Source organism: Ceratotherium simum, chromosome 1, assembly GCF_057802395.1.
Source record: "Ceratotherium simum simum isolate JZ-2026a chromosome 1, ASM5780239v1, whole genome shotgun sequence".
NCBI classification, from domain to species: Eukaryota; Metazoa; Chordata; class Mammalia; order Perissodactyla; family Rhinocerotidae; genus Ceratotherium; species Ceratotherium simum.
The window spans coordinates 22,858,160-22,879,791 of record NC_141900.1 but is presented as its reverse complement, the minus strand read 5'-3'; the positions used below and the strand labels follow the sequence as shown (position 1 = coordinate 22,879,791).

Sequence of the window (21,632 nt, the reverse complement as noted above, 5' to 3'; positions counted from 1 at the left end):
TGTAGGTGCACCTAAATATATAAAGCAATTATTAACAGACATAAAAACAGAAATAGACAGTAACACAATAATAGTAGGGACTTTAACACTCCACTTACACCAACGGATAGATCATCCAAACAGAAGATCAATAAGGAAACATTGGCCTTAAACGACACACTAGAACAGATGGACCTAGTAGATATATACAGAGCATTCCATCCAAAACCGAAGAATACACGTTCTTTTCAAATGCACATGGAACATTCTCCAGGATTGATCACATATTAGGCCACAAAACAAGTCTCCATAAATTTAAGAAGATTGAAATAATACCAACCATCTTTTCTGACCACAACGGTATGAAACTAGAAATCAACTATAGGAAGAAAATCAGAAAAGCCACAAATACATGGAGATTAAACAAAATGCTACTGAACAACGATTGGGTTAACGAAGAAATCAAAGAAGAAATCAAAAATACCTGGAGACAAATGAAAATGAAAATACGACATGCCAGAATTTATGGGATACAGCAAAAGCGGTTCTAAGAGGGAAGTTTATAGCAATACAGGCCTATCTCAACAAACAAGAAAAATCTCAAATAAACAATCTAACAATGCACCTAAAGGAACTGGAAAAAGAAGAACAAACAAAGCCCAAAATCAGTAGAAGAAGGGAAATAATAAAAATCAGAGCAGAAATAAATGAAATAGAGACCAAAAACAATAGAAAAATTAATAAAACCAAGAGCTGGTTCTTTGAAAAGATAAACAAAATTGACAAACCTTTAGCTAGACTCACCAAGAAGAAAAAGAGAGAAGGCACAAATAAGTAAAATCAGAAATGAAAGAGGAGAGGTTACAACAGACACCTCAGAAATACAAAAGATTATAAGAGAATACTATGAAAACTATATGCCAACCAATTCGACAATCTGGAAGAAATGGATAAATTCTTAGAATCATACAACCTTCCAAAACTGGATCAAGAAGAAGTAGAGAATTTGAATAGACCAATCACCAGTAAGGAGATCGAAACAGTAATCAAAAACCTCCCAAAAATAAAAGTCCAGGACCAGATGGCTTCCTGGTGAATTCTACCAAACATTCAAAGAAGAGTTAATACCTATCCTTCTCAAACTCTTCCAAACAATTGAGGAGGGGGAAGCTCCTAACTCATTCTACGAAGTTGACATTACCCTGATACCAAAACCAGACAAGGACAACACAAAAAAGAAAATTACAGGCCAATATCACTGATGAACATCGATGCGAAAATCCTCAACAAAATACTAGCAAATCGCATACAACAATACGTTAAAAGATTATACACCATGATCAAGTGGGATTTATTCCAGGTATGCAGGGATGGTTTAACATTCGCAAATCAATCAACGTAATACACCACATTAATAAAATGAAGAATAAAAATCACATGATCATCTCAATAGATGCAGAGAAAGCATTTGACAAGATACAGCATCCATTTATGATAAAAACTCTGAATAAAATGGGTATAGAAGGAAAGTACCTCAACATAATAAAGACCATATATGAGAAACCCACAGCTAATATCATCCTCAATGGTGAAAACTGAAAGCTATCCCTCTAAGAACAGGAACCAGACAAGGATGCCCACTGTCACCACTCCTATTTAACATAGTATTGGAAGTCCTAGCCAGAGCAATCAGGCAAGAGAAAGAAATAAAAGGGATCCAAATTGGAAAGGAAGAAGTGAAACTGTCACTATTTGCAGATGACATGATTTTATATATAGAAAACCCTAAAGAATCCACCAGAAAACTTTTAGAAGTAATAAACGACTATGGTAAAGTTGCAGGATACAAAATCAACATACAAAAATCAGTTGCATTTCTGTACACTAACAACGAAGTAGCAGAAAGAGAAATTAAGAATACCATCCCATTTACAATTGCAACAAAAAGAATAAAATACCTAGGAATAAACTTAACCAAAGAGGTGAAAGATCTGTACACGAAAACTATAAAACATTGCTGAAAGAAATTGAAGAGGACACAAAGAAATGGAAAGATATTCCGTGCTCTTGGATTGGAAGAATTAACATAGTTAAGATGTCCATACTTCCTAAAGCCATCTATAGATTCAATGCAATCCCTATCAAAGTTCCAACAACATTTTTCACAGAAATAGAACAAAGAATCCTAAAATTTATATGGAACAACAAAAGACCCCGAATAGCTAAAGGAATCCTGAGAAAAAGAACAAAGCTGGAGGTATCACACTCCTGATTTCAAAATATACTACAAAGCTATAGTAACCAAAACAGCATGGTACTGGCACAAAAACAGACACACAGATCAATGGAATAGAATCGAAAGCCCAGAAATAAACCCACACATCTATGGACAGCTAATCTTCGACAAAGGAGCCAAGAACATACAATGGGGAAAAGAAAGTCTCTTCAACAAATGGTGTTGGGAAAACTGGATAGCCATATGCAAAAAAATGAAAGTAGACCCTTACCTTACACCATACACAAAAATTAACTCCAAATGGATTAAAGACTTGAATGTAAGACCTGAAACTGTGAAACTTCTAGAAGAAAACATAGGCAGTACGCTTCTTCCACATCAGTCTTAGCAACATCTTTTCAAACACCACATCTGACCAGGCAAGAGAAACAATAGAAAAATAAACAAATGGGACTACATCAAACTAAAAGCTTCTGCACAGCAAAGGAAACCATCAACAAAACGAAAAGACAACCTAACAATTGGGAGAAGATATTTGCAAACCATACATCTGATAAGGGCTTAATCTCCAAAATATATAAAGAACTCATGCATCTCAACAACAAAAAAACTTCCAACCCAATTGAAAAATGGGCAAAAGACCTGAACAGACATTTCTCCAGAGAAGATATACAGATGGCCAACAGACACATGAAAAGATGTTCAAAATCACTAACTATCAGGGAAATGCAAATCAAAACTACAATGAGATATCACCTCACGCCTGTCAGAATGGCTATAATTAACAAGACAGGAAACAACATGTGTTGGAGAGGATGTGGAGAGAAGGGAACTCTCATACACTGCTGGTGGGAGTGCAAACTGGTGCAGCCACTATGGAAAACAGTATGGAGATTCCTCAAAAAATCAACGATAGACCTACCATATGATCCAGCTATTCCACTGTTGGGTATTTATCCAAAGAACTTGAAAACACCAATTTGCAAAGGTACATGCACCCCTGTGTTCATTGCAGCCTTATTCACGATAGCCAAGACTTGGAAGCAACCTAAGTGCCCATCAAGGGACGAATGGATAAAGAAGCTGTGGTATATATACACAATGGAATACTACTCAGCCATAAGAAACGACGAAATCCAGCCATTTGTGACAACATGGATGGACATTGAGGGTATAATGCAAAGTGAAATAAGTCAGAGGGAGAAGGTCAAATACCGTATGATTTCCTTCATTAAGTAGTAGATAATAACAACAATAAACAAACACATAGGGACAGAGATTGGATTGGTGGTTACCAGAGGGGAAGGGGGGAGGGTGGAGGGTGAAAGGGATAATTCGGTACATGTGTGTGGTGATGGGTTGTAATTAGTATTTTGGTGGTGAACATGATGTAGTCCATGCAGAAATAGAAGTACAATGATGTACACCTGAAATTTTTACAATGTTATAAACCAATGTTACTGCAATAAACAAGAAAGTAGAAGAAAGCATGAGCATACAAAGGAGACACATGTATGATATAAACAAGATTCAAATTGAACTTCTAGTGATGAAAAATACAGTGTCTAATAAGAAAAATACACTGGATGAGATAAACAGCAGATCAGAAACTGGTAGAAGAAAAAGTGAGTAATCTGAGGACATAGCAATAGACATTATTCAAATTGAGACAAGGAAGGGGAAAAAGACAGGGGAAAAAAAAAGAACAGAGCATTAGCATCAGTTAGCTGTGGGATAATATCAAGTGGCTTAATATATGTGTATCTGGAGTACCAGAATGGGAGGAGAGTAAAGGAAGACAGAAAAACGATTTGAACAAATAATGGCCAAAATTTTTCTAAATTTGATGAAAATGATAAATCCACAAACCCAAGAAGCTCAACAAACTCCAAGCTTAAGAAACATAAAACTATACCCAAGTACATAACAATAAAATAATAAAAGTGCTTAAAACCAGTAGTAAAGAGATTATCTTAAAAGTAGCCAGAGAAAAAAGACTCTTTGAGTATAAAAAATAACAATAATAGTAGATTTCATGTTGGGAAAATGCAAATGAGAAGATAGTGGAGCAACATCATTAAAGTCCTGAAAGAAAAAAACTGTCAATCTAGAATTCAATACCCAGCAAAAATATATTTCAAAAATAACAACAAAAAACGATCTTTTCAGATATACAAAAGCTGAAAGAATTCATCAGCAGTAGTTCAGCACTACAATAAATGCTAAAGGAAGTCCTTCAGGCAGAAGGAAAATGATACCAGATGGAAAAGGAATTCCAAAGGAATGAAGAGCCTTGAAAATGGTAAACATGTAGGTAAATTTAAGAGCCTTATTTTTAAAAACTATTTTCAAATCCTTTTAAAAGAGATTTGAAAATAGTTTTGATCATTGACCACTGACCAAGGGGTAACAGGGCACATGTGTACAGTGATGGATGGTAATTAGTTTTTGGGTGGTGAGCAAATGTAGTCTACACAGAAATTGAAATATAATGATGTACACCTGAAACTGATATAAGGTTATAAACCAATGTTACCTCAATAAGCAAAAAAGAATGTCGCAAAAAAAAAAAAAGAGAGAATTGACCATTTAAAGCTAAAAAACTAAAACTATATTGTGGGATTTATAACATAGGTAGAACTAAAATATATGACAACAGCACAAAGGCTGAGAGGGAGAAATGGAAGTATACTGTTACAAGGTTCTTACTGATATGTGAAGTAGTGCTTTACTCAAAAGTAGGCTGTGATAAGTTAAGATGTACATAGCCACTACAAAGGAACCAAAAAAAAAAAAAAAGAGAGAGAGAGAGAGCTATAGATAATAAATAAGCCAATAAAGGAGATAAAACAGAGTCATAAAAATACTCAAATAATACAAAAGAAAGCAAAGAGCAAAAAGGAACAAAGAACAGAGGGGACAAATAAAAAACAAATAGCAAGATGGTAGATTTAAATCTAACAATATCAATAATCACATTAAACATAAATGGTCTAAATTAAAAGGCAGAGATTAGAAGACTGGATAAAAAAAAAGAAAGACCCAACTATATGCTATCTACCAGAAATCCACTGTAAACACACAAATAGGTAAAAAGAAAAAGGATGGAAAAAGATGTACCATGCTAATAGTACTCAAAAGAAAGCTGGAGTGGCAATACTGATAAAGTAGATTTCAGAGCAAAGCATATTCCCAGAGATAAAGAGGGCCATTTCACAATAACAAAGGGATCCAATTCATCAAGAGATCATAACAATCCTAAATATGCATGCATCTAGTACAGAACTTCAAAATATATGAAGCCAAACTGATAGAACTGCAAGGAGAAATTGGCAAGTCTACAACGATAGTCAGAGATTTCAACACCCTTCTCAAAAATTGATAGCACAAGCAGACAGAAAATCAGTAAGGATAAAGAAGACTTGAACAATTCTATCAATCAACTTGATATGACTGACATTTTTAGAACACTCCACCCAACATTCTTTTCAAGGGCATATGAATCTTTTACCAAGACAGACCATATTCTGGGCCATAAAACAAGTCTCAATAAATTTAAACTGACTGCAGTCATACAATGTATGCTGTTTGACCACAGGGAAATTAAATCAGAAATCAGTATCTAAAAAATCTTCAAATATTTGGAAACTCGTACATACTTCTAAATAACCAATGGGGTCAAAGAAGAAATCACAAAGAAAACCATCAAGGATTTCTGAACTGAATAAAAATGAAAACAGAACATATCAAAATTTGTGGGATGCAGCCAAAGCACTATTTAGAGGGGAATTTTATAGCATTAAACATTTATATTAGAAGCAATAAATTGATGTTTCCATTTTAAGATTCTAGCAAGTAAAATGCAAAGTAAACAGCAGAAAGGAAATAATAAAGAATAGAAATCAACAAAATTCAGAACAGAAAATCAATAAAGAAAACCAAAAGCTGGTTCTTTGAGAATATCAATGAAACAGACAAACCTCTAGCCAGGTTGAACAGGAAAAAATAAGAAAATACATAAGTTAACAGGAACAAGAGGAGACATCACTATAGATCTTATAGACATTAAAAAAATAGTAAGGGAATATGGTGAACAATTTTATGCCAATGAATTTAACAATTTAGATTAAATGGACAAATTCCTTAAAATATACAAACTACTGACGCTCATTCAAAAAGAAATGAACTAAATAGCCCTTTGTCTATTAAAAACATTTAATTTGTAGTTTAAATCTTTCCCACAAAGAAAACTCCAGGCACAGATAGGCAAGTTATTTAGTATTGTCTTAAGTTTAAGATATACGGAGCGATCAAATATTTATCAACTATCACGTGCAGGCACTAAGGATAAAATTTTGATATGATTATGTTAGTGTTTCAGCAAAATCATTCTGAAAAGAAGCTGTGTGGAGAATTGATTAGTATGAGGCTAAACTAAAAGTAAGGAGATGAATGACAACAGTCTAGGAAAGAAATGATGAGGGTCTGAAATAAGTCAGTGGCACAGAATTTTTTTTTTTAATCAGGGGTGGGTGTTGGGACAGGGCATGATTAAAAGATAGATAACCAGTAGAGAGAATGACCAGATATAGTAATTGACTGGACATAAAAGGTATGGGAAGTAAAAGAGTAAGGATGCACCATGATTCTTGACTTGAACACTAGAAGAACCACTCATTAGGACAGGGAATACAAGAGAAGAAACAGGTTTGGGAACAAGAAGATGCTTATTTTTCAACATATGGTACATTTAGACATTAAATGCCCAAAAGATATATAGCAGGAAATGGGATACATGGAATCAACACTTAGGAAATTTGTGTAGTTAAATTAAACTGCTCTATCTCCCAGGATTACTTGCAATTAAAGCCTTCTCTAGAACTGTCTAATTAATAGCTTTTCACTGTTAAAAAACATTTTAGGGGGGCCGGCCTGGTGATGCAAGCAGTTAAGTGCATGGGCTCCGCTGTGGCGGCCTTGGGTTTGCCAGTTCGGATCCCGGGCACGCACTGAGGCACTGCTTGTCAGGTCATGCTGTAGCGGGGTCCCACGTAAAGTGGAGGAAGATGGGAATGGATGTTAGCCAAGGGCCAGTCTCCCTCAGCAAAAAGAGGAGGATTGGCAGATGTTAGCTCAGGGCCGATCTTCCTCACAAAAAAAAAAATTCAGGGATAAGGTGATTAAGAGATTTGAGAAAATCAGTCCCTTTCCCTATACACTTAAATCACAGTACAAGAGACCCAATTTCAGTGATCTCTTTACTGTCATTTAGAATAGTAAAACCCTATTTATTTACTCTATCTGGTTTAATTACTCTGACCTACCCTCCTCAGAAAAAAATTTGAGAACGTGAAGCTCTCTCTTTTCCCTTCTTTTGTATGTGGTTGCAATGATTTGATTCTTTAGTCAACTGTGCCTGTTACCTATACAACACCCTATTGCTTCCTTTTAAGGTTTTATTTGTTTGCCATCTTCTGCTTTCTTACGCTATTTGAGCATTATTTTTTTTTTTAAATGCACCTGTTCAATTTAGTCTAATAATTGCAGCAACTGTTTTTTGAGCAAGTCTTATAAGCCAGGCAATGTGTCAAGTGCTTTACATATATTCGCTCATCTAATTTTCAAAATCTTGCAAAGTAGATATCTTCATTTTATGATTAAATAAAATCGAACCTCAAAAAGATTACATAATGAGCCTAAAGTCACACTGGTGAACTACAGAATTCAGAACCTAGGTCTATAGAGCACCAACACTCGTGCCACATGACTTTCCTAAGTTTTTTGCTATCGATAACAGACCTTTTACTCAATGTTTTACTAAGGTGCTTTTATTCATGCGACAAGTAAGAGTGCCTACTACATGTCTTCAAAATTTCTGTAGATACACTTTTAACAGCCTTCTTCCCCTACCATTTCTGAAACTGGAAAGCTGCGTACAGTGCACTTTTCTTCCCTTTACTTCCTCTCATTAAATGTCAAATTTAATCATGTTATGATTATTATCAGGTAGTGGTTCAGCCACAGCCATTTCCTGCCCCAGTTCCTGTTCACTACCCAGAATCAAGTCCAGCATATTTTCTTTCCTGGTGCTCTAAAACTACCTGTTCTAGCAAGCAGTCAGTTTTTCTCATCTGAAAACTCACCTCTATATTTTGTGTCATTTTAGCAATTTATATGAGGCTAACAAGTTGGACTAAAAATGCAGCTTTCCTAAATGTCATTTAATATTTTCAACTTAGTCATATGATTCTGGACATCAACTGACCCACATTTATAAACCCAATGTGAGTATTTATGGTTCTGTGCTAACCTGAGGGGAGGATATAAGTGTGGGACTTTTTCTTGCATTTTCAAGGACAGTTCCAACTTAAAACACTATGTCCGACTGTCACACCTCAGGTTTGGGTTCAGAAAAGACAGTCAACAAACACGCAAAGGGTAGTTTGCAATACTGACTCTGTGGCTACAGACTAGGTAAAGTGGTTAAGGGAAAGCAATAGTCACTCTAAGATTCTTCTTCTTTTTTAATTAATCCCAAAATACATTCCACAAATTAAGTGCAGATGCCTCTAGTGGTGTCAGTCTTCCTTACGGCTTAGAATGAAATATGGCAATGAAATAGTTGCTTAGGCAGACACGTTTCAAAATGAAGTTTTAATTGACACTGGGGAAAATAAGTATTAAAAGGTAAATATTAAATAAAAATGTATCAATGCACAAAGTGTTGAGGTTTTCCTATAATTTTAGTACTAAGTATATAATTTCCAACCACCAAAATAGGGCAGTACTCACTTTGCCCAGCCACATTTATATACAATTACCATTTAAATTTGAACTTCACAATAACTTTTTTTTAAATTATTTTATTGAGGTCACTTTGGTTCATAACATTATATAAATTTCAGGTGTACATCATTATATTTCAACTTCTGTATAGACTGCACCTTTTTCACCACCAAAAGTCTAGTTGCCATCCATCACCATACACATGTGCCCCTTTACCCTTTTCGCCCTCTCCCCACCCCCTTCCCCTATGGTACCCACCAATCTGTTCTTATCTATGTGTGTGCATGTTTGTTTATCTTCCACATATGAGTAAAATCATACGGTATTTGTCTTTCTCTGTCTTATTTCCACAAATACTTTTTATACAAAGCCACAGTTACTTCCCATTCCCTCAACAATCCATATACCTGTTCTGAGACCCTGCCTCCTGTTCTCTCTGTGTAGAACGCCTTCTTTCCCTACCAATAAAAACTACCACTCACCCTTTAATGCTCCAGTGACAACTCCCTGCTAAACCTCCAACCACTTCTCTACTCTGTCCCTTAAAATTATTCACTCCTTCCTTTTTATTCAGGGGTTACCAATGGGTGAGTACTTTACACATTTTGTTTAATGCTTAATACTCCCTTTGAAGTATTATCCTCTCCGCTTAGACGGGGGAACTGAAGCTGGAAAAGGTTTGGTATCATGTTGAAGGTCACAAAGCTGAAGAGGAATTCAAACGCTGGTGCCTAAACTTGAATTCTCTTTCCATGAAACCATAGACTCTACAGCACTCTCTTATAGTATATATTGTACTGTATTATCATTTGTTCAAATATCTCTCTCCCATGAAAGGAATGTTCCTCAAAGACAGGGAAGGCGACTCTAGCCTTACATCCCCAGCAGCACTCAACAGTGCCTATTACACAATGATCTCAAAGTGTTACTGAATATGTACAATAATCTTACTCAGTTCACGGTTTCACAGCATTATTTTCCACTGATTAGTCTCCTTCTACCAGGTCTCTAAGAAGCCACTTTTACTGTGGTGTTCAAGTATAATGGCTTGGAATACAGGCTTTGTAATCAGATTGCTTGGATGTGAATCCCACCTCCACCAACTTATTAGCTGAGAAATCTTGAACAAATGAGTTAACTGAAGTGTTGGTTAACTCATCTATAAAACAGGGTGGACAGGAACCACAGTACCTACCTCATAGGATTATAAGGATTAAATGAGATAATACATAAGCAATCCAACTATCTTTTGATTCTCATTTTTTCTACATGCCACCCTAAATTTTCTTTGGCTCAGTCTAGTAAAGCCCTTTTCATGACAAATTCCTTGCAATTTTGTATTAAATGAACTAGCCAAAAAGGTTCATGGTTTAAAAATTGCTCAGGCCACCTACTTGATTTTTAGGGCCAATTGTCCAGTGTCGGTTGGGACTCAAAAAAGTTTACTCTTGGAGGCTTGACTATGCAAGAGTGCCTCAACTATATGCTATACTTGATTTGCTTACCACATTTTCACACCCTACCAGAAAGTGGTGAAAATGAGAACACAGACACTCCCTACCCTGCTAACAACACTAACTGATGCACACAGACAACTAACCTGTGTGAGAGGCAGGCTATTTTCCCAGCAAGAAATATTCCTGGAACCACCTTTTGTTTGGTCTCAGGCCTGGCTCATTCTCCCCAGACCTCTAGATTCCTTTCCTTGGGAACCTGGAGGCTGAGCCACTACAACTGACAGGGGATACCCATTTCCTTCTCTTAAACTTAGCAACCCTTACTCCAAAAAGTTAGGATTTCAAATTGTTATGCTATTTTATGCCTCTTTAGGCTAAAGTGCATAATTTCCAAATTCTCAGACTTTGGCTACAGCCAAAGTCGCGGAGGAAAAAAAAAAAGAAAAATCTGAAAATGTCTAGTTGGCTAAAGCTAACTAAAAACTATAAAATCAAAGTACCACAAATAAAATAATCTCCAACTAAGCAGGATATAACATTAAGAACGACAGCAAGTGTAAATTACAAAATATTTAATAAATTCACCACGAATTTAAAAACTACTTGGTATGTACATACTGAGATTAATAAATTGTTCCAGTTTCTCTACTTCCCTAGTCAGTATATGTTGATATAAAGCAGTTCCTTTTTTTTTTTCCCCCCAGGCTAAAAATAAAAAGGGTGATAGATCAGTGACAGTATGAGCCCCAAAGTTATACAAGGAGGTGTTGAGTTAGAAAGCCACGAGTCGAAGGAACAATACCAGGACGCTGGCTGTCAACCTCAGGCGGATAAAAACAAGAGAAGGTGAGCCCGCCGATGGACCGCGGTATTGTCTGCAGACGGGAACTACCCGGGTGTCGAGGCCCGCGCGAGGGTCTCAGCACCGCCCGCAGGCAGCGCTGGAATCGGAAAACTCAACTGTTGCCGCTCAGCGAGAGCGGGGCAGCGACCCCCCTGCAGCCCCTTCGAGAGCGCGCGGGGCCGCTACCCGACCTCTCCCGCGGACCCCCCGGTGCCCCCGCACGCCCTCCAGGACCGACGCGCCCCCAGCACGGCGCCAGGGGAAGGAAGCGAAGAGAGGGACCGCGGGAGGGGCGCAGGGGCGGGCGGCGGCACAGGGCTCCGGCCCGTCACCATCCAGGCTCGGGGACAGAGCGGGCTCGGAGCTGGGGGGCTGAGCCTATGCCTGCGGCCGAACGATGGGAGGGGGCCGCGGCTGACCTCCGCGCGCAGGTGCCGGGGAAGTCACCGGCGGCGGAGGGCAAGGCGCCTGCCCCGGAGCCCCCACCTCCATCCCGCCCGCCTCTCCTCCCTCGTCCTGCTGCATCCTCAAGATTCTGTCAGAACCCAGCGACCTCCACAGAGCCCGCCCGAGCGCGCGGGGATGCCGGCTCTTACCGCAGGAGCGGGCGCCACGCCGCTAGGAGGCGGCCGGAGTGCGCGCGGGAGACACGGAGGCGAGCACCGCCGCCGCCGCCGAGGGAGCCCGAGCAGCCAGAACCAGGCTGCCGACCGAGCGCTGCCTCCGGGGCCCACGCCCCACCCCCTCTCCCGCGGGAGTTTGCGCCGGAGCCCGCAGTCTCCGCGCGCAGCGGGGCGGGCGGGGCGGGGCGCGCGAGGGGGCGGGGCACCCTGCGGGGGCGGAGCCGAGCGCCGGCCGGTGTGATTGGCACCTGGGGACCCAATAGGGCCACGGACGCTCCAGGCTGTGCTTAGACTGACTTTCCGCCTAGCCTGTAGCAGTAGAGAGGCGGGCCGAGTGGCTTGTTTTATTCCCGCCTTTTGACAAACCCAAACGTAAGAAAAGGTCGGTTGGTTTGCACTGGCGACCAAATGGCCCAATTACCGCAGGGAAAGGGGCCTGTGAGCTCAGATTGGCGTCATCTCCACCTATAGAGCAGGCCCGGGGGCGGGGAGAACCTGCCCCGGATGTGGGCGCGGCCCTTAGGAGAACTGGGGGAGCCTCTGCCACGGCCGTTTGGAGAGGCGGAACTGAGATCCTGTACTTGATTATCATGTGACGGGTTCTGGATTTAATGGGGGAAAAAGTGTGGAAGAGGCCAAGGATCCAAACTGGCGAATGTCCTGATCTTCGCGCCCCTCTGCGCTCCCCGGCCGGTGGCGCTGCCAGGTGAGTGCAGGGTCCGACGGGCCGGCAGCCCTCGAGTGCACCTGTCCCCGTGCCCGCGCTGGTCCCCCGGTGCCGCGGTGGGCCGGGCCGCCGTCCCCACCCTACACTCCGGCCCCAAACGTACATACACCTCTTGGCACCAGGCTTCTGTGTGCATTGTGAATCTTATCGTGCCGGAACCACGTTCGACTCCACAATGTCCTGGGCCCACGGCGCAGAATGAGGGGAGTCCAGATAGGGCGCCGCGGGCGGACCGTCGGCGTTGGAGGACGAAGGGCGAGGATAGCTTAGGAACGTCTTGAAGTTCTAGGGACAAGTAGGCCCGAAAATCAGAGAGGTTGTCAGCAGAACGCTGTTCCTTTGAAGGCTGCCTAAGTTGGCCAAGGCTGTTGCAGCAGGGCCTTTTGAAAGTGACTCGTTATTTAGGGGAATTCAGTGTTTTGGGCTCATTAAGCAGAACTGTCTGTGGGATGAGGTGAGTTCACGCACAGTTACTGGTGGTAGTGAGAAGAGGGAAATGGGGGCGATGTGGGGAGTACCAGGGACAGATTAATGAGTCCACACACAACCGATACCGAGACGCTGGAGCTGGGGGCAGGGTCCTTTAGATTTCCATGTCGGGGCAACGCAGGAGGTTTTAACAATGGATCAGGAAGCATATGAACTAATAACTGTCATCCAGATACCAGAAATAACCACCTCAAGTGGGACGTATTTTAGTTAAGCAGATTTTTGTTTTGGAGTATGCAACCCCCTCCCTTGAGGAGCAAGAAGAATGGTAGGAGGAAACAAATACGATTGCTTCAATTAATCAAGGTTTATTAATAAATTAATAAAATTGGAGTCATATGTCATCACTGTAGCCCGGGTTCCACAATCCTTCAAGCGTCATTTAAATACCAGCAGAGTGCTTCCTGGTTGAGCGCATTTTGGTACAAGTGTATACAGAACATTGTTGCATCCCACATTATAAAACTTGTAACCACAAGACTGTGTTCTTTGCATCCTTTCCACCTCCAGTCCTCAAGTACCTGTGTTGAGTGCAGCTACCCTTCCTATGAGCAGTTCCTACTCAGTCTTCTATGAGAAAAAATGAAGCTTGACATCCAATGGCTGGTGGAAAAGATATATATAAGCAAGTTTTTTATCGTAAACTTTTTAAAGGTTCACAAAAATGACCAGATAGATTGGAGATCGGGATTGAGCTTAATTTATAGGATGAAATTTATAATTTATAGGAACTTAATTTATAGGATGAAATCCATCTGCAGTTATTAATCAGCACACATCCCTCCACCTCTTCTCCCAAACTCAGTCCCACATCCTGCAATGGCAGCCTCTGGCCATGAAAGGAGACCAGCACAGAAAATGCCGTCCTGGGAGCAAAAGCCTTTGCTTTTCATACTGCAGCGTGAAGCATCTGCCAGCTAAGCAAACAAGTTGAGTGCAAGCAGATGGGTATAAGGGGAAAGACGGGAGTTAGGAGACTCATATATCACTATTGAAATAAAAGAGATATATTTTTGCACCATGACAGCCACCCACTGTGTACAGTAGTAGAGATGTAGCAGAGACATCAAAGTTAGTTCTAAAAAATAATTAATTAAACATGCTAGTCTAGGGCATTTGATTCATCTAGCCAGTTTCTGCACCATTATTTCTTATCTTCCTTCATTTTTGCTCCTACCACCCATGCTTTTGTTACCATCCCCATCACCTTCTGATCTTTTCCTCTTTCCATCAAGTATCTTCTCTCATCTTCAATCTGTCACTCTCCAGTGGCTTATTTCCCTCAGTTTATAATCATACTTAGATTCCTCCTTTACTGAAAATTTCTTCTTGACCCTTTATCAATCTCATTATATATCTTATCTTTCATCTTCTCTTCTCCAGATGTTTCAGGGGAATAAAATGTCATCAACTGTTTGCATTTCATTATCTTCTGTTAAGTCCTCATCCAACTGCATGCACTCTGGCTTCTGATTTCCCATTCTACTTACCCTTTTTCAGATGGTCACAAGATTGATATAAAAAACTTGAATAAGTATAGAACATACTGTAAACCTATTTGTGAAGATTAAATAAATGCTTATACCTAAGTATTATAGGTTAATGCATTCCAAATCAAAATTCCAAGTTTTTAAGAATTAGTGATTTTAGCATTGAAAAAAATGAAAGGGCAAAATAGTAGAAAATATTATGGAAAAGAAAACAGTGAGTAGGTACTAGGCCTTCCAGATATTAGAACATATCCTAGCACATATCCAGTAACAGTCATAGAGTACTAATGTAAAAGAGAAATATAGATCAGTAAGACAGAATAGGGATATAAGAAATAGCCCAATTATTGACTAATTTAGCATCTAATAATCACAAAACATCAGAAGTTTATTAAGTAGTCTTGATTATTGGATAACAAGCAGTAAAAAATCATGATCTATATCACTCACCGAAAAAAAAATGAGTATTATTAAAAAGAAAAAAATTTTAGACTAAGAAAATATGTATTTATAAGAATTTTAATGAGAAAATATAATTTAAAAATATAAGATCCATAAACTATATGAAAATCCATTCTTATCAATGTGTTCTGTATTATTTAGCCCAGTGATCTCTTTACAAACTTAATTCTACTTAATGTCTTAATTTTTACTAACCATTACCTCTTTATTAAAACTCTCCTCTCTTGGCTTGATACCACCTCCTCCTTTTTCACCACTTCGATTTTGAATGCTTTTTCTTAGTACTCCTTGAAATTGAATGAAAATTTATAGATGTGCAAATGTACAAAAAAGAGCTTAAGAACATCTCTGAGGTGCAGGAATAAAGTCATGAGTGCCTGACTTGAGTCATAGCAATGAAAAGGAACCCTGTTCTTGAGACATTTTAAATAGAGCTTACACCCAGTGGATATACTAAAAACTTTATGGTATTTTGTCATGGGCTATAAGGAATGATGGATATAATGTTGTCAAAGATGGCTACAAATTTTACAGGTTTTGAAAGAATGGTAGAATATTTTCAAAATTAGGAAATCTGTGAGTGGGAAAGACCCAGTGTTGTTCACCAGGAATGGAAGTGTTGTTTTTTTTTCCTGGTATCAAAACAATCTTGATTTTTTTTTCCTTCTCTTAGGGTATATTTCCCCTTTTTCGACTCTGCAACAGCCTCTTTAAACTGTTTAAATGAGAATGTCCTTGGCTCAGAGAGTACTACTCACCTGGCTTTTCACATTACTCTTCCTGATCATGTTGGTGTTGAAACTGGATGAGAAGGCACCTTGGAACTGGTTCCTCATATTTATTCCAGTCTGGATATTTGACACTATACTTCTTGTCATGCTGATTGTGAAAATGGCTGGGCGATGTAAGTCTGGCTTTGACCCTCGACATGGATCACACAATATTAAAAAAAAAGCCTGGTACCTCATTGCAATGTTACTTAAATTAGCCTTTTGCCTTGCACTCTGTGCTAAACTGGAACAGTTTACTACCATGAATCTTTCTTATGTCTTCATTCCTTTATGGGCCTTACTGGCTGGGGCTTTGATAGAGCTTGGATATAATGTCTTTTTTGTCAGAGACTGACTTCTAAGGACATCATCTCTTTTTATTGCTGTTCAACAAGCTATCATTAAAGTGTTATGAATCTTTGCAAGCTTGAAGAATACCAGAGAACTAAGAAAAATACCAAATGTAGTTTTATACAGCTGCCATAAAACATTCTTGGTGAATCATGGACTTCTAGTCAACCCAAAGCTTAATTATTCAATATTTGAGTTATTAATATCTTTATTATCCCTATATAAATAAAGTTTGTTTTGGACCTTATTTTTCTACTTGACTCTTGAATACTCTGTTATAAGTATGTGGTCACATTTTTTTTTTTTTTTTGGTGAGGAAGATTGGCCCTGAGCTAACCTCTGTGCCAGTCTTCCTCTCTGTTGTATATGGGACACCGCCACATCATGGCTTGATGAGTTGTGTGTAGGTCTGCACCCGGGATCCAAACCCATGAACCCCGGGCCACTGAAGCGGAGTGCGTGAACTTAACCACTATGCCACCAGGCTGGTCCCTGTGGTCAATATTTAAAGTAAGTAAATACAAAGCCTTTAATCTACATATTTGGGTAGAAGTTTAATATATCATGGCCCCATTATGACCAAAGTAAATGGTCATTTGTGCTTGTACTAAACTATGAAGGAAAAAACCTAGTTACTGAAATATTTAGGGGGGCCATTTCATGTTTATATTCAGAAGGAATCTGAGAGTTTGACAGATTTTTATCTAGGCTAAGTTCATTGTTACTTCTGTCTTCTGTTTGGGACAAATGAATTAGAAGTGGCATATTGAAACAGAGCAGAAGCTTGCCTCTTCCTAAAGTGAGGGGAACCCTACATCCTGGTTAGGTCAGTACATGCCCAGTTTATGCCTATTGTCCTGGGGTCTCAGGGAGTTAATGTCCCTTTCACTCTTAGAAGTGTCCTGGCTTGAGAAATTATAGATCACCCTACCAAGGTACTTAACCAATTCCAATGAAGCATACATTGGCAGTACTTATAAGAATTCCAAAGCGTCTTAAGTGTCTTATAACCCTAAAGCAGAGTGATTGTTCTTGCCCTATACAGCCCCAACAGCTTTGGGAGGAATATAAAGTAGTATTTTTTTCATTTTAAAAATTTCTAACGAACAAGAAAGTGATTCCTGGCTGCTAATACTTGAGAGGATTGCTTGAACATAGCATTTTGGTCTAGTTCTCCTTTGTAAAGATAGATAACATGACAAAGTTTCAGCCACAACACCAAAGATTAATCCAGCTTTAACTCCTTATTTGAAACTACAGAGCTAGGCTAAATAAATAAAAATTGGTCAATGACAAATGTTTTTCTCTCATTAATTGGTATATATTAGTATTTTGGGTATCTAAAAATAGGATTGCGAAGGATAGTTATTATGGGGAACATAATGCCCCAGACTTGATCAGATATTCCTAATTCGATTGAGACTATTTGATCTCTGGAACCTATCATTAGATAGATAGATTAGATGAGAAACAAGACAGGAGGATTTTGTAGTTCAGGAAAAGCTGTATGCATACAAGTATTATCTAAATATAATCTCATAGGGAAAAGGAATAGAAGGGACAGCACCACATGCAAACAATCAGGTAGGCCAGAAATCAGCAAAATTTTTTGGTAAAGGGCTATATAGTAAATATTTTAAGCTTTGTGGGCCATATGGTTTATGTTGCAACTACTCAGCTCAGCTCTTATGGCGAGAAAGCAGCCATAGACCATGCCTATGTTCCAATAAAACTATTTATGGACAATAAAATTTAAATTGCATATAATTTCCACATATCACAAAATATTATTATTTTGATTTTTGTTTCAACCATTTAAAACTATAAAAACCATTCTTGCCTTACAGGGCATACAACAAACAGGCAGTGGTCTAGATATGGCCCGTGGGCAGTAGTTTGCTGACCCCTGAGCGAGGCCATAAAATAAGCAAAAGCAGAATTTCTGTATGAGATTGCTAAGAGGAAAGGTGGGACAGGTCTCCAAGGAAAGGAGAGAGAAATTGGATAAGAATTATATGTAAAAGTCAACACGATAACCAACCTGTTTACACGTGAGGATCAATCAATTGTAATAGTATTTGAAAGCTTCCCAGAAAGTAGAATTCTTACTTAATTTTGTATACTGCCAAACTAAATAAACAACTTGAAACAGCACAGTAAGTTGTTAATGTGTGCCTCCCCAATTCTGACACGAATTCAGATGTGTCAGAATTTTTTCCTTACACCACCAAGGAATTAACTCAATTCTGACACTAATTACCTGCAGATAGTGTCAGATCCCACAGGTTAAGAGTTCAGTCCCAGGGCCGGCCCCGTGGCTTAGCGGTTAAGTGCATGTGCTCCGCTGCTGGTGACCTGGGTTCGGATCCCGGGCGCGCACCGACACACCGCTTCTCCGGCCATGCTGAGGCCGCGTCCCACATACAGCAACTAGAAGGATGTGCAGCTATGACATACAACTATCTACTGGGGCTTTGGAGGGAAAAAATAAATAAATAAAATCTTTAAAAAAAAAAAAAGTTCAGTCCCAGAAGACTGCCCCCCTTAAAAACGCCAGTCGAAAATCCAGATTATCACCTGTACTTCTGACCAACTGGCTATAGATTGGAGGTTCCCACGACCCCCTCCTTGCTTGCGTTTGATTAATTTGCTAGAGCAGCTCACAGAACTCAGAGAAACATTTTACTTACTGGATTACCGGTTTATTATAAAAGGATATTAACTCAGAAATAGCCAGATGGAAGAGATGCATAGGACAAGGCATGGGGAAAGGGTGCAGAGGTCCCATGCTCTCTGGGCCCACCACTCTTCCCCTATCTCCTTGGTTCATCAACCTGGAAGCTCTAGGAACTGTGTCCTTTGGGGATTTTATAAAGGCTTGATTACATAGGCATGATTAATTAAATCATTGGCATTGGTGATGGAACTGAAGTCTCCAGCCCCTCTCCTTTGGGGGTTGCTGAAAGTTCCAACCCTTTAATCACATGGTTGCCTCCTCTAGCAACCAGCCCCTATCCTTAGGTTACCTAGGAGCTTTCCAAAAGTCACCTCATTAACATAGGCTCAAAAGATACCTTTATCACACTTATCACTTAGGAAATTCCAAAGGTGTTAAACTTCTGTGCCAGGAACAGGACGAAGACCAGATATGTATTTCTTATTATAAGTCACAATATCACAGTAGTTGGGATACATTTAAAACATTAAATAATGAAAAACATAAAAGATAGAAATTAGCTCACAGATGGAAAAAGCAAAACCAATGGAATAATACATAAACAATTAGTATTGCAGGAATATACCTTCCTAGGTTTGTTTTTAGTTATAGGATTCTTCCTTTATGATACAGAGATGTTTACTAATGGTGTTTATAAAAAGAACTAACACACTCTGTCTTAAGAAAGAAACTTAAACATGAAAGGTTCTTAGTGAAGCCATTATTTTCCAGGTCAGCATGAACAAGAAGTAATTTAATCTGGTCCGGGCAAAAGATTTATCAAAAATTCTGAATAAAAGCAACTTGTGAACAAAATAACTTTTTTATAAGACTTGCAAATATGAAAGCTAGAAAATAGATTTTCAAAGGATCCATGACTTAATCAGAAACACTTCATGAACATGGAGGCCTGATCTGGTGGATCAGGCACTATCCATCCACCACATGACACATAAACACAAATCCACCAATGGAGAGTTTTCAAGCACCAAGGAAAATAGTTGCACAAAGCTTCGAGAAGTAGAGACCCATCCTTGGGCTAAAGCTTACTGTAATTTTAAAACTTATTAACCTTATAAATTTGGTCATCTGATTTCCACTTTGCTTTTTACAGTGCAGCAAATAAGTAAAGGAACTAATGTTGACTAATGAATGGAAGTGATGGCCAAAAAAGGTGAGGAAACCGTATAACCATTTTCATATAGGGGCAGGCATTTTACCATGCACCTGCATCATCATGAAAAGTGTAGTTATTTCTCTTTATTGAGAGGAAAATTTTCAGAGTCCTTTAAGCATTATATTAAGAAACAGGCCACAAACTACTACTAAAGGAGTTTCCTTTAATCTTGACTGGTCCTGTGTGCACAGTAAACATCAATCACTCTTCCTCAAAGTATTATCAGTGTCCTTATAATTCATGACATAGATAGATAGTGAAGGTACACAGGAATCACACAGAATGTTAGAACCAAGAAAAAACAAAAAACAAACTCATAATGATGGAGAAACTAAAGCCCAGATAAATGAAATGAAATTAGGCCCTGGTCTTTGATAAATGGAGAGGTTTAACTCCAAATGCTATTTCTACAAACAAGTTTCCTATTGAAGAAAAAAAAAATAGAAAGCATCAATGGAAGATACCAGTTATCAAAGGCTAGATAAAGACAACACTGGGTTAAAAGCTTTTATGAGAGGGATCTACACTTACACTTGAATGTTTTACTCTCATTTTGCTTGCCCTCTATTCAAGTCAGCCAAACACACTGTAATCATCCTGATAATCTTATAGCACAAAGCAAATTTACTACCACTATCTATACGTGACACAAATTTGTAATTCACTTGTATCAGGAAAAGGCAGTGTGACAAGACTGATTTTGAATTGCCAGCCTTGGGCAACATAGTGAACTAGGAAGAGGTTTGTTTTTGATGTCCACCTCCCTCCACCATACCTCCCCTTGACCCCTTGAAACTTTTTCCTCATCCTAGATGCCTATCCTCTGCCCAAAATTAGAGGAATACGTAGAAGAAATAATTAGAGAGGAAGATGTGAAATGACTAGGGTGACCCAGCACACAGCTCTTCTAACTATTCTTTTCACTGTTAATTCCAGGATCAGAAGCTCACATTTGTAGTCTACAATATGCCAAGCAAAGTGCTAAGTAAGCATTTGGCATGTTCTGCCATTTAATTTTCACCACTGATTAACAGAATAGGTATTACCTCCCCATTTTACAGATGAGACACAGACTAAGTGAAGTAATTTCTCAACATTATACAAGTGTATCCCCCTAATAACCCACAGCTGTACGCTACAAGTGCCCTCAGCATATCAACCCAGTGAAGTGGCTCTACAGAAGGATGTGTGTGAAAATGTGCCTTTATGTCCTTGTCTCAGTCCTGCAACAAAGTGGATCTAGACTAAAAAAAACTAGTGCATGTTATCGTCTTGCTTCAATATTTTCAATTTTTGAATGTTTCTTTATAATATCAATAGGGAGAACCACACAAGCTTAATCAGAATGCCTCTCTGATAACCAGACTTTATCTTGCCAAATAAGAGAAATAGTTGAATTCTGCTTCAGACTATGAGATATTAAAGTCCTTCTTATGTGATATTTGCCATTTTAATCATTTTAGGTATAGTTAAAATTTATCCTTAATCTGTAATAATTTTCAGTGTATCTCTAGTTGAAGGAAAA

The 21,632-nt window shown here is 39.0% G+C and overlaps 2 protein-coding genes and 1 pseudogene across 3 annotated transcripts in view; 2 read left to right on the top strand and 1 right to left on the bottom strand.

The window, feature by feature from the left end:
• PHTF2 (putative homeodomain transcription factor 2) overlaps positions 1-12,038 on the bottom strand; it is a 132,311-nt gene extending 120,273 nt beyond the window's left edge. Inside the window, exon 1 of the mRNA XM_004439327.3 lies at positions 11,899-12,038. The gene's annotated coding sequence lies outside the window, so the exon portion shown is untranslated. The remainder of the gene's footprint in view (positions 1-11,898) is intronic.
• On the top strand, positions 11,317-12,216 carry LOC147918157 (uncharacterized; annotated as a pseudogene).
• A 204-nt stretch (positions 12,217-12,420) lies between these two features.
• TMEM60 (transmembrane protein 60) lies at positions 12,421-16,461 on the top strand. Of its 2 annotated transcripts, XM_087443324.1 has the most exons (3): positions 12,421-12,631; positions 13,947-14,070; positions 15,767-16,461. In XM_087443324.1, the coding sequence occupies exon 3, from the start codon at positions 15,817-15,819 to the stop codon at positions 16,216-16,218; it is 402 nt and encodes a 133-aa protein (XP_087299450.1). In that variant the 5' UTR covers positions 12,421-12,631; positions 13,947-14,070; positions 15,767-15,816; the 3' UTR covers positions 16,219-16,461. The 2 variants fall into 2 exon arrangements, with proteins under 2 accessions (XP_087299450.1, XP_087299402.1); XM_087443276.1 differs by lacking the exon at positions 13,947-14,070 and having other exon boundaries at positions 12,424-12,631.
• The last annotated feature ends 5,171 nt before the right edge of the window (positions 16,462-21,632 follow it).